The 17055-nt window shown below is 36.9% G+C and overlaps 1 protein-coding gene across 2 annotated transcripts; it reads left to right on the top strand.

Moving 5' to 3' along the window:
• The first annotated feature begins 1475 nt into the window (after positions 1–1475).
• On the top strand, positions 1476–15125 carry rasgrp2 (RAS guanyl releasing protein 2 (calcium and DAG-regulated)). 2 transcript variants are annotated; one of them, XM_065287137.2, is made up of 17 exons: positions 1476–1642; positions 1873–2014; positions 4634–4736; positions 4996–5052; positions 5716–5847; positions 6355–6496; positions 8084–8257; positions 8349–8465; positions 8751–9032; positions 9180–9260; positions 9526–9633; positions 12269–12384; positions 12501–12642; positions 13447–13483; positions 13573–13734; positions 14194–14253; positions 14388–15125. In XM_065287137.2, exons 2-16 carry the CDS (start codon positions 1960–1962, stop codon positions 14247–14249), a joined length of 1764 nt encoding a protein of 587 aa, XP_065143209.1. In that variant the 5' UTR covers positions 1476–1642; positions 1873–1959; the 3' UTR covers positions 14250–14253; positions 14388–15125. The 2 variants fall into 2 exon arrangements, with proteins under 2 accessions (XP_065143209.1, XP_065143208.1); XM_065287136.2 differs by having other exon boundaries at positions 1750–2014.
• The last annotated feature ends 1930 nt before the right edge of the window (positions 15126–17055 follow it).

The raw sequence follows: 17055 nt of genomic DNA, 5'->3' as shown, positions 1-17055 counted from the left end.
AACTTCAGATCCCCACCCTGCAAAAATTATACTTCTCCATAAATAATAAACATTCCTAAAATTATGTAAGTATTAGCAATAAATGACTATCATGTATACAGAATAATATCTCAACTATGAGTGTATTTTGTGTTGTGTTCAAATAGCAGATTGTTTCACTATTTTGAGACACACATATAGTGTGTGGCACAACATGGCCAAAGGGGGGCGCCAAAATAACAACTACATTTCACATTGATCACACCCTTTGTATAGTGGAAAAAGGCTGAGGGAAATCCATGGTGGATTAAAAAAAATCTGCAATCTACAATTCAGTTTTATCATATGTTTCCTATAACTGTACAGTAAACAAGTTAAAGCTATTAACTGGGAGAGGAAATCACACTAACATACATTCAGTGGAGAACTACTGATTTTTTTTTTTTTTTTGCTGTTTGATAATAACATTTTACAAAGACCTACACTAATAAGCATAATGGCAGGTTTCATAGTTCAACCTATTGTATATATTGTGACAACACGCCCCGGTAGAGCTTTCTCTTAGACAATGAAGGTTTGTTTTTGTGTAACAAAGACTTTAAAGAGCATCTATTGTCCGATTCACGTTTTTACATTTTCTTGGTTTCTTGGTAAGTGTGTATTAGTACATGTTTGTTGGACTACAACAAACACACGGATTGTAGGCAACAGTTTACTTCCTGGATTGGTGATGTAGACAAGACCGACATTATCATAATTCCTCCCGCTTCGAATCACAGCCTGTAAGTTAACTCCTGTCAGCATTGCATTGTGACAAAATCTTTCAAACATGGTAAGCAGCGTCACATTTCCGGCTGACGTCAGAGGTATTCAGGCCAATCACACCGTACAGATTACCTGGCCAATCAGGGAGACGACGCTTTTCAAATCTGTGCGTTTCAGGAAGAGAGTGAAATCTGGAGCTACAAAAATTCACGGTATGTGGAAAATAATGTTTTTTAACCATAAACCACGCAAACACATTGTTTTATACCAAATAACCAAATATATACCAAAATAACGTTGTTTATAGCAATGAAATATGTGCTCTTTAATGTATGTGCCTATACAAAAAAGTATTTTCAATGAAAATAAACATTTATATGATCTGGAAAATATTCACATGTTACAAGTGTGACAACTAGCCCCTTCACTATATTCATCTATGTAATGTAAATAAAGAGAAATAATTCTTAAAGATTATCTGTTAATAAGGATGGAAATTGTAATTTACCCTAACCAAAAATAGATATCAACCTTTAGGCAATTCCCAGTGTCACCAATAAGAATGAGATTCTGAAAATCTGAATTGTTTTGCCTTTAACACGCTGCAAATCAAACAAAATTGCTTTTTTCTCGTGCTTTTCTCTCTCCCAATCCTTTGTGTTGTGAAAAATGAGTTGATAAGTCTCTGTTATGAACAGGAAATGCAACTGCTGTAAATTTCTCAACTGACAGGAAACAGGCTGTTGCTCTCAGAGTGAACCCCAGCCCATGGAGGCCCTCGCTTTCCAGTACATTGAGTTCTTTCATAGGTACAGAGGCTGCAGTTAAACCCTGTGTTACACTTCTCTATTGTCTTTAAAGAGGTATCAGTGTGCATCATTGATGTCACATTAACCGGGTAAGTTCACTTTGAAAGTCTTCTCAAGGCTTACTTTATGGTTTGCTGTGACACAATGAATGTTTATGTCCTGTATGCACCTTGTTTTCACTGGATGATTGTTTTAGATGCGACCGGGCTTGTGCGTGTTTGATGGAAACGAGAAGTCGACGACATCTCGAATCTCCGAGCCATTCTCTGCTTTATTGATTCGGTTTCCTTTGCTGTGCGTGGTGTCGTCTCATTTTCAGACTGAGAAAAGAGAGGGATCAAAGAGAAAAGTGGAAAATTAGGCAGGGGTAAAGGAGGGGCGGCGGAGAACAGTGGAGTAGAGAAGGATGGATGGCGTTTCCAGTGTGGATGAGCTGGTGGAAGCCTGCATCAAAGCCTTTGGTCAGTCGGCACATTTGCCTTTTTCTTCTTTTGTGTAAACACTCTGTTTAATCATCTCTCTCTCTCTCTCTCTCTCTCTTCTCTCTCTCTCTCTCTCTCTCTCTCTCTCTCTCTCTCTCTCTCTCTCTCTCTCTCTCTCTCTCTCTCTCTCTCTCTCTCTCTCTCTCCTCCTTCTTCTTATTCTTATTTCCCTATTCCCTGCACACCCTTCAGTATTTCTCATTTAATATCTCTTGCTCAGAGGCCCTTAACCTCTTTTCCCAACCAAAAGACTTTGGTGGCTAGAGAGATGAAGTAGGGACCTCTGTTCTTAACATGGCTTAAAATAACATGTATATATTTCCATATAAATCTGTTGAAAGTGTGATGATGTGTTGGTGCAAAAGAAAATAATTATCCATAAAAGTAATACAAACTGACGATATACACATTCTTGTGCATTGCATTTGAATTGTATATAATGTATTTTAATTAGGGATGGGCATATTAACAATATATAAACACACACACACATACATACATTTATGAAATGTTTTGTTATTATATAGTTTTTTATTTATATAGATTATATAAAAATATAAATAACTATATATATACACATGTAAATGTTTCTTAAATACATACATGAATGTGTGTGTATTTATATATACATAACAATTACACAAAGCACAAACTCATATGTTATGCGGAAAATTACTTTTATTTTGTATTAGATTACATTTAGTTGGATTTTGGCATTATAACTTGCGTAGCCTTGGTATATTGTATTGAACATTGTATTCCCACAAGGCTCACAAGTCTTATTAAAGATGACATACTTGATACATAGTAAAAGAAGTGAAAAAATAATGATATTGTTGGTGAGGGAAGAATTGCCATGAGTCATCAGCTCTCTATATATTTATGCATAATGATCGACTGTACTATACAGGATGTGTTAATTTTCACACATTGTTTTGTGTTATCTTATTGAACACATTGGGCTCTATCTTACACCCGGCGCAATGCAGCGCAATGCGCAACTCAAGTGTATTTTGCTATTTTCCAGCCAGCACAATTATCATTTTCACGTTTAGCGCCACGTTGTTTAAATAGCAAATGCATTTGCGCCCCCTTTTGCGCCCATGAGCGTTCTGGTCTGAAAACCTGGTCTAAAGTCTAAAGTCAATGGCGCAATATGTTTTTTGTTATTTAAAGAGCGCATTAGTAATATGCGCCTATAAACGGGACGACAACGCGGGGTTGCTTATCACATACATGAATGCGCAGCAGCACAAAAACGCTTTTAAATATGAAAAAGTAAAGGATTGAATGTAAAAGATTATTATTGAGTCTCTTGGACATAAATGAGGCCCGATTATGAGACTTTAGAAGGTGTAAAGAGCTGCTTCACCTGTAGCCTGGTAAGTAAATAAAAATGAAAACAACACATTTTTAACATTATTCTTAAACTGGTGGTCTTCTTCCTCCGCTTAGTTTTGCAGTTTACAAGGTCCGTCATCTAAATAGAGATTACGCACAGCGCCAGCGCAACTGGCTTTTAAAGGGGATGAGAGCTAAGACTCTCATTGGTTTATTGCAAATAACACCCAAAACACACCCATTTCTCATTTAGACCGTGCGCCATGCGCTTTAGACAATGCGCTTAGATCGTTAAAATAGGGCCCATTATGTATTATTTTAACACTTTGTGTGTCATTTCATGTTGATTTTGTGTTCAAATAAACAAAAGGAAATGATAACATAACTATAACAAGATATGTTAAAACTAATTGTGTTGTTCCAATAATTACACAGAGATGTGATTCTAGTTACTGGCAACACATAAATTTGTGTACATGCTCCGTAATGTTTAATGCATTTTTATTTATCAATTATCCATATATATATATATATATATATATATATATATATATATATATATATATATATATATATATCGCTTGTATTTGTTAACAATTAGTGAACACATTAGCTAACACAAACTATCAATAAACAATAGTTTTACAGCATTTATTAATCTTTGTTCATGTTCATAAATTTTTGGATTTACTAATATATTATTAAAATCAAAAATGTTAAACTGTAAATATTAGTTCACAATAAACTAACATGAATAACTGTATTGACATTAACTAACATTGACAAGAGTTAATAAATGCTAAAAAATTATATTGTTAATTGTTTGTTCATGTTACACTCTAAAATTACTGGGTCATTTTTAACCCATAATGGGTAAATATTGGACAGAACACACTGCTTGGTTAAAATTGACCTAATGCTGGGTTGTTTTAACCCAAATGCTGGGTTATTTTTACCTCATGGTTGCATAACAACAACCCAACATTGGATCATTTTTAACCCATCGTGTGATCAAAAATAACCCAGCCATTTTTAGAGTGTAGTTAATGCATTTACTAATGTTTACTAATACAACATTTTTGTAAATTGTTACCAATAACCTATTCATCACCACTGTATTAGTTCTAAGTCCACACTTATTTATCATTTGGTGCTTAGGTGTCACCAAAGAATAAAAATAACAGAAAATATGTGTATTTTAAGTAAGGTAAAGTCATTTGGTAAATGTATGTCTCTATCTGTCTGTCTTTCTCCCAGACAATGAAGGCGTTCTGAAGGAGAGGTTACTTGTACGCATGTTTCTCACCATGCATCCCTGGTATCTGTCCTCTACTGACCTAGCCAAGAAACTTCTGCAAAAGTATCCTACTTCACCAGAGCTTACTCTGCAATTCAAAAAACAGTATTACTGTCAAATGCAACTAAAGAGAAATAAAAGTCTTTGTACATTTAGTTTCCAAGGTGACAGCTTGACTTTTATGCACGACATTTAGCACTTAGTACATTCATGGGTGGGGTTTATCAGAGAGGGTTGACAGCATCACAGTCTTTTTCAATTACCGTCCTCACAGCCTATACTACAGTAGCAATGAAGTGCAGCTACCTTGACACTATTCCAGATCTCAAGAACAGGACTGCTCTGCAAATCGCCAGTCTCAAATATGTCACCTTGTCAAGTAGGTTAAACCCATTTGTTTACCCATTTGTTTACTTTCATTTTTTGCACAAATGCTCAGTACATATGATGAACTGTACAGATACAGTGGAGTCCAAGAGTCTTAGTGAAAATGTATTCATTTGCACATTTATGTGTATTGCAGAAGGCGTCTAGTTTTTTTTTTGTCTAGTTTCCAGGAAGTGAAAGACTGTTAATTTTTTAATGCGTACTTTTGCATTCATTTAAAATGGCTGGGCTTATAATTCATTATATAAATATTACAATCTTGTGAGCTTCAGAGGAGGCATGAAAATTTGACCTTTTGAAAAATGGAGTTTGCAAACATTTGACCTAGAAAATAATTTTACATCATTAAGCTATACATTTTTCAAGATCCCCAAACCCTGTTTATTTCCAGGTTTAAAAAAACATTTCTAAAATGTAGACTCAGAGTTTTGCACCCCGCTGGATCTTTTGTGAAGACGTGCATGGTGTGTGTCATAAGCCAGCTGGATTGAATCACAAAGATGCATTCTGAATTTAAATAAAACGTTCGAGGCAAAACTATTCACAGAAAAACTCGTTCTCCTGATGTTGTGCCAAGACCCATTTTATGCATAACTTCTCTGTGTCACAGCTCTCTCTCTCTCTCTGTTTTTTGCTCTCTCTCTTTCTCTGTCAGGTACTGGATATCCGAGTTCCCAGCTGAATTTGACCTGAACCCCGAGTTGGCTGAGCAGATCCGCGGTCTGAAAGAGCGACTGGAGCAGAATGGAGATGTGAGGCGTAGTCTGCTCATCGATGTAGACAGCATGTGAGTCACAGGGCCACAGCATTCACCCAAACCGCTGATCTTTTCATGCGGAGGGCTGGAGAATGTGCCGAATATCACAGATGAGCTGCACTTCCCGGACAGCTGAGCATTTATGCAATGGTCCATTCACTTCCTATTCACATACTGTAGCTTGAGACTTTGTAGCTTGAGAGTGGATTTTACTGTACAACGATGACATCTGTTATACATCAGAATTGAAGATGAAAGGGCCTGTGGTCCTATATACTGTAGATGTGGATGCATGCAAGACATTGTAATTTTTTAAGCTGGAAAGTATTCCTGTATCTTAGTTAGTAGAGCATTGTATTGGCAACACAAAGGCTGTAAGCTTGATTCCCAGGCAACACACGTGCTGATGAAAAATGTAAACCCTTGAAATTATGCAATGTGAGCATCTGCCAAAGGCATAAAACTTAATTTGCTATGAGTACTGGAAAATATCTGAAAGTTTTACCCAAAATGACTTGCATATTTTGTCGCCTGCAGCCCATCGTACGAATGGAGACGACAGCTGACCGAAACTGTGCAGAAGAAACGCAAGACCTCTCTTCTGTTTGACCACCTGGATGCATCCACCCTCGCCGAACATCTCACATACATGGAGTACAAATCCTTTTGCAAAATTATTGTGAGTATAAACTGTACCTTTTCTGTCGCTGAGGTGGTACCATCAAAGGTTTATTTTATCACCTTTATGGTTACACAACACATTAAAAATGTTGTATCTTTTGGGGTACAATATTATACCCTAAGGACCTATTGCGTACCTTAAGGGGACATTTCACAAGACTTTTTTAAGATGTAAAATAAATCTTTGGTGTCTCCAAAGTACGTATGTGACGTTTTAGCTCAGAATACCATATAGATAATTTATTATAACATGTTAAAATTGACACTTTGTAGGTGTGAGCAAAAATTTGACATTTTGGGTGTGTCCTTTTAAATGCAAATGAGTTGATCTTTGCACTAAATTGCAGTGCCGTGGTTTTATAGTGCAGATTAAGGGGCGGTATTATCCCCTTCTGACATCACAGGGAGCCAAATGTCAATGAGCTATTTTTTCACATGCTTGCAGAGAATGGTTTAGCAAAACTAAGTTACTGAGTTGATCTTTTACACATTTTCTAGGATGGTAGAAGCACTGGGGACCCAATTATAGCACTTAAACATGAAAAAGTCCGATTTTCATGGTACAGTAGGGATACTCCAGCCAAATATCAAAATTAGCAAATGAGTTATTTTAGTAAATGTCCTTGCTATTTAAAGCTTTATAATGGTATAAAATAGGGAACAGAAAACAGCTCTTGACTTTAAACCCCAGAAAAGTGCATCCACTCTTTACAGAAGTAATCCATATGGCTCCAAGGGGTCAATAAAGGTCTTCTGCGGGTAATCAGTGTTCTTTTGTTAGAAGAATATCCATATTTCAAAAATTATAAACTATAATAACTAGCTTCTGATAATGACGCCATCTTGGACTCATGCAATTCATAAGTCACTGCGCAACGTACCCATGGCAACCAACCCTCACTACGCTAAAACTCTCGCGTGAATCGTGTGAGTTCAAGATGGCGCAGATACAGGAAGCTAGTTATAGTTGATAAAGTTTGAAATATGGATATTTTTCTTACCAAATCGCATTGAGTACCCACAGATGACCTTTATTAACCCCTTGGAGCCATGTGGATTACTTCTGTGAAGGACTTTTCACAGGGGGTTTAAAGTCAGAAGTTGTTCCCTGATCCCTTTTGTCTACTATTATAAAGCTTGGAAGAGCAAGGACATCTACTAAAATAACTCCAAACGTGAGTAAATCACAGGGTAATTTTGATATTTGGCTGGAGTATCCCTTTAACTGAACCTTTAAAGGTACATAATAGATCCTTAAGGTACAGTAACGTACCCAAAAATATACAACATTGTTTAATGTTTAGTATACCTGTAAAAGTTTAAAACGGAACCTTAGTGCACCTCCCCAGCGACAGAAAAGGCAGTGTTTTTCTGACAGTGCGCATTTGACCCATTGTATATGTAAGCACCCCCCCCCCAAAAAATGCTAGGGTTATCTTTAACCCATGTTTGGGTTAAATATAAACATTTTCTGGGTGAATTTAACCCAACGATTGTGTCCCTTTTTGATCCAACTATGAGTTGCAAATATCCCAGCATTTTATGTATGATATGGATTCATATTGCGAATGAAAATGGCTTTTAGTTCCAGGACTACCACAGTTTCGTGATGCACGGCTGCACAGTGGACAATCCCATTCTGGAGCGTTTCATAACTCTCTTTAACAGCGTTTCCCAGTGGATCCAGATCATGGTTCTCAGTAAGCCCACAGCTCAACAGAGAGCTACAGTCATCAGTGATTTCATCAAAGTGGCTCAGGTTAACATGACTCTCTTATATTCACAGCTATGCCGTTTATATGAAGCCCGTGCTTATTGTCTGGTGTACGTGTGTGTGTGTATGTGAACAGAAGCTACTGCAGTTGCAGAACTTCAACACCCTGATGGCAGTAGTAGGTGGACTTAGCAACAGCTCCATCGCTCGACTAAAGGATACACAGGCGCTCATCTGCAGCGAGATGCGAAAGGTGAGAACTGCCAGTGACGCACACCTTCAATTCTGGCATGAAAACAAACAAACTGTGACACTTAAACTCTGGCTAAAGGAGATAAGATTGTTAAAGTCAGCACCAGATGGCTCGAGTGCCATTTTCATACTCTTCGCCAGATTGCACAGAAATATCAATACTCAAGTGGAGTGTTTCGTATTCAGGAAACCAAACAGGCTTTTGTGAAGAATGTATTTGAAAACTTTTTCTCATGGTGTATAAACTAGAACTAACACGCTAATGACCTGGTTTGTGTTTAATCAGGTTTTTGATGGATTGGTGGAGCTGGTCACCTCATCCGGAAACTACAGTCGTTACCGTCAGCGTTTCTCGGAATGCTCGGGATTTCGTTTTCCCATTCTTGGTGTGCATCTAAAGGACCTGATTGCCGTCCATGTGGCACTGCCTGATTGGGCCGACCCGGAGAAAAGCAGGGTCAACCTCACCAAGACTCATCAATTGTATGCCATCTTGGAGGAGCTGGCGGTCGTTCAGAGCACCCCGCCAAACATAGAAGCCAATTCAGACTTGCTGAATCTGCTGATAGTGAGTTTAATACAAGCGGGATGGAGCACGAGCGCCGTCTTACACAAGACTGGGTTTCAGATGTTATCTGGAATCGAAATAATTTTTCATGTGTAACCAAGCAGGATTTCACCGAAAAGCATTGCATTTCTTTCCATCTCTGGTCAGGTGTCTTTGGACCAGTACCATTCAGAAGAGGAGATTTATCAGCTCTCTCTCCAGAGGGAGCCACGAAGCGCAAAATGTTCAGTGAGTCCCACCCACCGACACATAACAACAAATGAGTGACTGGCTGAGGTAGAAACCACCAATTACAAGCTCTCATGACACAATCTGACAGATTAATTTCTTATGTTGCTTGCATAATCCATTTACGTGGACTCGCAGCTGGGAGACTGAACCACGAGTCTGTAATTATTTTGTTCAACCAACAGACAGCACTCATTTATACATATCTACTGCTGCCTTATTTTCACTTGCTAAGTGACTACGCTATTGATCTCTTGCCTTTTAGACTTCCAGCTCAACGTCTCAGTCTCCACTTATAGAACAGTGGGCATCTTCTGTCAAGCCTAAAGCCGATCCGGCCATTATCAACAAACACATTGAAAAAATGGTAGAGGTACGTGACCCATACAGGATTAATTCTTGATTCACTTATTCTCTGAGCATGTATTACTCATATGCTACGAGGTATTTTTTTACTAACATTAGTAAATGCATAAGCTAACCTATACAATGAACAATACTTCTACAGAATCTACTGTATATATCTTCATGTTTATTTCAGCACTTACTAATACATTTTAAAAAATCAAAATATTACCTGTTTACAATAGTTAATGCACAGTGAACTTGAACAGTTATATTGACATTTACAAAGAATACGTTCATATGCACCAATTTTCATAAATCCGATTGCAGATTATGAAAGTACAGTTTATATAGACATTGCAATCTGATTCAAATGTTCGCTTACATATTTAGTACTGTTTAACAGTCTTAGGCCACCATGCTACCATTAGATTTGTTGTTTCTGCAATTGTATATTGATCATATATAATTATTTCTCAGTCTCTTTATTAGAATAAAACCAGAAAAGAGAGGACATGTGCAAGAATATTAAAAACAAAACAAAAGTATAAGCTGAAGTTTTTAGGGTAAACTCCCCTTCCGCTTGAGCAATAGCAGGAAACTGCATGATCTCTTAAACCTAAATGAAATTAAATCCTAATTTCTAATTCTAATCGAATTACTTCAGGACTTCAGTCTCCTTAAAAAAGCTCAAGATGTGTTTCGTGCCAAGAGAGATCACAACTAAAATACTGACTGATGCCTGAAGAAGACATTTAGTAAGAAAATATAGATTTGTGTATATATTTCCTGTATTTTTTGTTTGTATCTTAAAAAAGAGTGGAAAATAAATATGGGTGGACATTAAAACTTTGCTAAAATAACAAAGCTGGTGATGGTGGCCTAAGACTTTTGCACAGTACTGTACATTCCGAACAAAATGTCTGTGCAAGCGCCAGATCCCTGTCATAAAACCATCCCAATGACCATGCACAACCCAAATACCAATAACTAATGAACAAAATCCTTCTATCTTCTTTATATTTCCTTATCAAAATTCAGCCATTCTTCCTGTAGAAAAAAAACAACCCACAGAAACGGTTTAAAATAAGCCCAATCCTGAACTGCTTTGAAAACTGTGGACTTGGCAACGCTGCGGATAGCATCATTGACATATCTCTATATGAATGTACAGTCTAATCAAGATTAGTTTGAGATCTTAAAAAGTTTAAGAAACAGAAAAAACTGAATTTTTGAATGGCACGACACTGGGACACTGCAGAATATACAGCGCATGACCGTATTCCCTTGATAATGCACGTTGCCATTGCCTTGCTTTTGCAGCATATATCATGTGATACATAAATAAGACGTACAGTACGTAAATATATAACATGAACGCAAGTACAATTCCACTGCGCATATAAGGATGCCATAAATGTCATGTTTCTACAGTAGCCCTTAATGGACAAACCACTATACAGAGCGCGTTTCATCACTACTTGGTCTTAGAGGCTATTTACACTTGGCATTAACATGCGTTTTCATCGATCGGATCACAAGTGGACGACGTTAATGCCAAGTGTAAACGATGTTCAAAACGTTTTGAGCTTGTCCACTTTCGACCACTTTAAACCACATTAAGAGGTAGTCGAAAACCCTTTCGATCAGATTGCTTTTGTAGTGTAAACGCACATGTGGTTGAATGTGTTCGAACAGCCACACGTGACCGCCTTCTCTCCGCCCATTTATCTAATCTGAGGTACTAAACACAATGTTTTACATCTATTCTGACTTCTGGCGCGAACACATGGTGGACAGCACTATTTTAGACTTTCATTGATAAAACTAAAGCGGCTGATCTCCGCTGTTTCATTTTGCAAGCGTGTGAAAGTTGCGCGATCCTATTTCATTAACTGCGCTGGAAATTCAGATAAAGCTCTAACATATACATGTACGAAACACTGTGCAGCATGTTTACTTACAACAAAAGCAGTGGACTCAGACATAATATTAGTTCGCGTCAATATAAACTCGTCATTACTCCCGCTCACGTTTAAATGACAGGAGAGGGACTCGCCCACCATTTTTTTTTTTTTTGAAAATATGCTCATTTTGCAGCTCCCCTAGAGGTAAACATTTGATTTTTACCTTTTTGGAATCCATTCAGCAGATCTCCGGGTCTGGTGGAACCACTTTTAGCATAGCTTAGCATAATCTATTGAATCTAATTAGACCATTAGCATCACGCTCAAAAATAACCAAAGAGTTTTGATATTTTTCCTATTTCAAACTTGACTCTTCTGCAGTTAAATCCTGTACTAAGACCGACGCAAAATTAAAAGTTATGATTTTCTAGGCAGATATGGGGTAGGAACTATACTCTCATTCTAACATAATAATCAATGACTTTGCCTCTTTGGTTATTTTTGAGCGTGATGCTAATGGTCTAATCAGATACAATGAAGTGTCCCTTTAAGGGCTGTTATGTAATAATGTACAGTATATCAGTGGGTGAGACAAGTCATAAAAGTAGCACAGTGACGTTCAGTGAAATCAGTTACTGTAAAATATTGTATAGTGATTGTTCTACAACATTTTATGTTCAAATATTCTTATTGACCAATCAGAATCAAGTATTTTAGAGTGATATTACTTCTAAACAGAATACTTCTTATTTACAGTCAGTGTTCCAAAATTATGACACCAATGGCGATGGCTACATTTCCCAAGAAGAGTTTGAGACCATCAGGCGCAATTTCCCGTACCTCGGCAAGTTCGATGAAGTGGACCAAAACCGGTGGGTTAATCAAAACATCCGTCCAGCTTATCCATTGTATGTGTTTACATCAATTTGTCAAAGTCTATGGTACCGTAAATGTCCCATTTTTCTTTTTTTACATTTTTTGCCTCTAGGGATTGTAAAATTAGTCGAGAGGAGATGATTGAGTACTTCACCAAGGCAACTTCTTTACAGAACTGCAAAATGGGCTTTGTTCACACATTTACAGAGGCGAGCAGTGTCAAGCCTTCATTTTGTCGCCACTGTTCTCGCGTGGTGGGTGCTCCTTTCATTTTAGGGCTCAAACTCTTTATCTTCATCTCCAATCTGCTGACAGCTCGCAGATGAGATGAAATAAGCTCTCTTCAGCGTTACGAGAAACAGGCATCCAGATCTGTATCTATATATGTACATAATGCAATCGATTTTATTATCACTCAAGAATCAAATTTGTGTTTACAACTGGTATTCGTTCAAATTTGTCTCTGCTGTCAGAGCTTTATGGCATCACAGCCCTGATGTTGTTTTTGCTCGAGTACAGCGGTTTTGTTTTTTATAAAAGCAAGTTGGGGGGAGGGCGTGCCTGAGGGAAAGATGTTGTTATGTTCACAGTCAGTGACTTACAGTTGGGTGTAGATAGTAACCGCTTCCTATTTTCTTATTTCCTTTCAAGATCCGCCCCAACACAAGATCTTTTGTCATTTTTCTGCAATGTTTTTAGTTTGCTAGTGTGTTGCATTAGTTAATTCACACATGAACAATTGCTAAACAAACTATATTGCTCATTGTTAGTTCGTGTTAGCTATGCATTTACTAATGTTAACAAATAGAACCTTATTGCACATTGTTATCACCTTAAATTAATAAAATTATTGCATTTTTAGTCACATTATTACATTTTATATATGTAAACATTATTTATGCATATTTCAAATTGGCTATTATAAGTTATTTATGTGCAAGTAGCCAAAAGAAATATAAAAAATACATTAAGTTATGGGTATTTTTTGTGCATCTCATTTGTTTATCAAAAATCCACTTTTATCTTACATTTTATATTTTTTCTTTTATTATTTTCAGATATGGGGATTTAACAAACAACGATACAAATGCAAAGGTATGAAAGCCATTTTTACAGCATCACAGTGCAGATCTTGAGTCTGTGTACATGCTTATGGCGGTGCGACTCCTTTTGTTGTTTTTCAGTGTGCGGGGTGAGCTGTCATAAAGACTGTCAGAGTCGCTTGGCCATTGAGTGCCGCAAGCGGACACAGAGCGTCAGCTGTGACAGTAGTGCTTCCTTTAGAGCCACACGCTCCCTCAGCTTCCCGCCTCCTAACAGCGCCCAGGAAGAAGAAGAGTGCCCGGGTAAATGCACAAATATTCGTACTTCATTATGAAGTCCACACACACTTTATGCAACACAGTTAGACACATGAGGTATAAAAGGCAATAATACTGATGTTTAAATATTTAAGGATCTCAAATAAGCTCATTTATGACATTTGCCCATTATTTGCACAGATGGTCTCAAATTGTACTGTTAACATGGATCAGATTCATCAGGTTTAAACATCTGAAATGCATGCCAAATAGAGTGCATGCAGATATTAATGGATTAGTTAGTCGAAAAATTAATATTCTGACATTATTTACCCCTTGTGTCTTTAAAAAAAAAACATGAGCTGCTGTTTCTGTGAAACACTAAAGTAGATATTATGTTTATTTAGATTTTACACATTTTATAATAATTTATCAGTATTATCACTCTCCTGTTTTGTACATTTAATTATTTTGTATTTTGTGTTTTTCTCTTTACCTCCACAGTCATCAAGGATGGCTCTCATGAGAAAGAGGATGAGGTTTTTGATGTCCACCTTTGATGAAGTAAGAAAGAAATGAACATGGCCAACACACACACTTATATACACACGCACACAAGGTGCTTTTTCATTAACTCTTTTCATGAAGGGAATCCATCACCTGGCATTAGATATGATCCTCTCCTTTCATTTCCATAGGAACATCCTGGAACAAATCCATAAACCCCAGCAGTAAGAAAGCAGCATTATACTCCAAAGCCTTGTGTATATGTGAGATCATTATTTGGTCTCCCAGTATGATTTTTGATCTATACATCTTGATCTCTTTTTTACTGTGGGAAGAATCAAAAAATGAATTATATGGAAATTTTACTTCTGGAAAAATCATACAATCATGATAGTAATTCTTTTAAATTGCTCATATTATGAAATTTTATCAGGTTGGTCTTGTTTCATTTCAGGCCAATACAAGAAAAAATAGCTGCATTCAAACACACACCATATATAAAGTATTTTACTCAATTATAATATATAAATTTAACAATGTACAGGGCTTTTATTTATTTAACATCCCAAATGTAAAGAATTTCTGCAACTGTATGATTTCATAAACCTATAATCTTCGTAATATTGATTATGATAAGAAGAAGTGAAGGTGAAATGAATGACATGTTGCAGACAGCATTGTGTCATCTTTTATCATTGCCCACCAACAGAAGGCACTGTTGTCCTAAATTGAAAAATTGACTTAAGATCTTGTGCTGCCTCAATAGCATTGTCTTTCCTTTGTATTTATATTATTATTAGCATTATGCAAATGAATGGTTTGTTATCCTTAAAGAATTGTGAACTTTATCGTAATTTTTTTTGTGTGTGATAGCAGCGCAGCAGAAATAGATATGTGTACAATAATAAATCTTATACATTTCACCAATAGATATTTTCCTCTGTCTGGTCCTTACTGTGTTTGAGAGAGAGAGAGAATGCGAGAGAGAATGAGAGAGAGAGATATTATTACTTTAGAAGTGAGTGAAACTTGCTTTATTAAAAAAACTACATGAGTTTCTCAAGGGAAAAGGCTCAGGAAATGCATCTTTCTTCAGACAAACAGCTGTATACTTATAACAATAAAAATAAAAAGAATAAAAAAGAATACAAGTTAGTTTATTTTTATGTAAAACTCTATTCAATTGACTATTATTTTTTGCAAATAGCATGCAGTGTGAATCAGGCTGGAAATGGCCTCCATTCATAGGGTTAATCTAGCAGGTTGAACCTTTCGCAGCAAGGCTGCAATTACGTTCACAGTTAAGTTGGCCCTGCCGCTTTATCAACGCAGGCTTTTAAGGGTATTTTTTAACACTTGGGTGAACAGTGTCACTCGGAGAACAGAAATTGCTACTGTTCATGAAGCTATGGCTGACAGAGTGGGCGTGGCTTAAAGCATGGCCATTTGGGTCACATTATGTGCTCAAGACTTCAATTAATGTCTTACTTACGCAGAAATGCAAGCGATTTGGCATGTCATATGTAAAATAATCAGCCTTTGTTTCTTGTTTTTTTTTTTTTTCATTCTAACATGCATTTTTATCAATCCAGGCTAAAGCCTCATAATATAATTGTGAAATTAGTAGCATCAAAGCTTAAATTTACATTGATTTGTCTTTGACATGACCTTTTTCTCAGTCAATATTAAAGGAATATTCCATTTTTTTAAAAGAAAAATCCAGATAATTTACTCACCACCATGTCATCCAAAATGTTGATGTCTTTCTTTGTTCAGTCCAACAAAACATTGCAGGATATTTCTCATTTTAATGGACTTTAATAGAGCCCAACACTTAACAGTTAACTCAACACTTAACAGTTTTTTTCAACGGAGTTTCAAAGGACTATAAACGATCCCAAACGAGGCATAAGGGTCTTATCTAGCAAAACGATTGTCATTTTTGACAATAAAAATAACAAATATACACTTTTAAACCACAACTTCTCGTCTAAATCCGGTCCAGCGCGACCTAACGTAAATGCGTAGTGACGTAGGGAGGTCACGTGTTACATATATAAAACCAACCCATATGTTGACGCGGAGGGTATACCTTTCGCGTCACTTTTTGACGAACTGGGGACTTCAATACTATCAGGTATGCGAAATTCTCTTTCCTATTTTCTTACCATTTTCTACCATTTTCGCGTCGGTTTAGGGTTAGATTTACATAATGACATCCCTACCCAAACCTATCCCTAACCCCAATGTCAGTTGACAACTGTTTAATTTCGCGTACCTAATAGTATTGAAGTCCCCAGTTCGTCAAAAAGTGACGCGAAAGGTATACCCTCCGCGTCAACATATTGACGCATGGTCAAGTGTCGTCAAATATTGACGCCATGGGTGTGAGACTGTGTTGATAAAACGCACATTTGCGGACCATTGTAAACACTAAACTGACACAAAGACATTAATTAGTATCAGTTGACATACAACAACGTAGGAACGGTCCTCTTTCAACACACTTGTAAACACTGGGGCGGAGTTTCGCGTTCGTCCTCTGTGACCTTTTGACGTCATGACGTATTGCGTGGGGTCACGTTGGCGCATCACGACCGGATTTAAACGAGAAGTTGTGCTTTAAAAGTGTATATTTGTTATTTTTCTTGTCAAAAATGACAATTGTTTCGCTAGATAAGACCCTTATGCCTCGTTTGGGATCGTTTAGAGTCCTTTGAAACTCCGTTGAAAAAAACTGTTAAGTGTTGAGTTAAGTATTAAATGTTGGGCTCTATTAAAGTCCATTAAAATGAGAAAAATCCTGCAATGTTTTCCTCAAAAAACATAATTTCTTCTCGACGGAACAAAGAAAGACAT

This window comes from Paramisgurnus dabryanus, chromosome 18 (genome assembly GCF_030506205.2).
Source record: "Paramisgurnus dabryanus chromosome 18, PD_genome_1.1, whole genome shotgun sequence".
Classification (NCBI taxonomy): domain Eukaryota; kingdom Metazoa; phylum Chordata; class Actinopteri; order Cypriniformes; family Cobitidae; genus Paramisgurnus; species Paramisgurnus dabryanus.
Note: the sequence above shows the minus strand (reverse complement) of the source record. Positions and strands in the feature narration are given on the sequence as shown.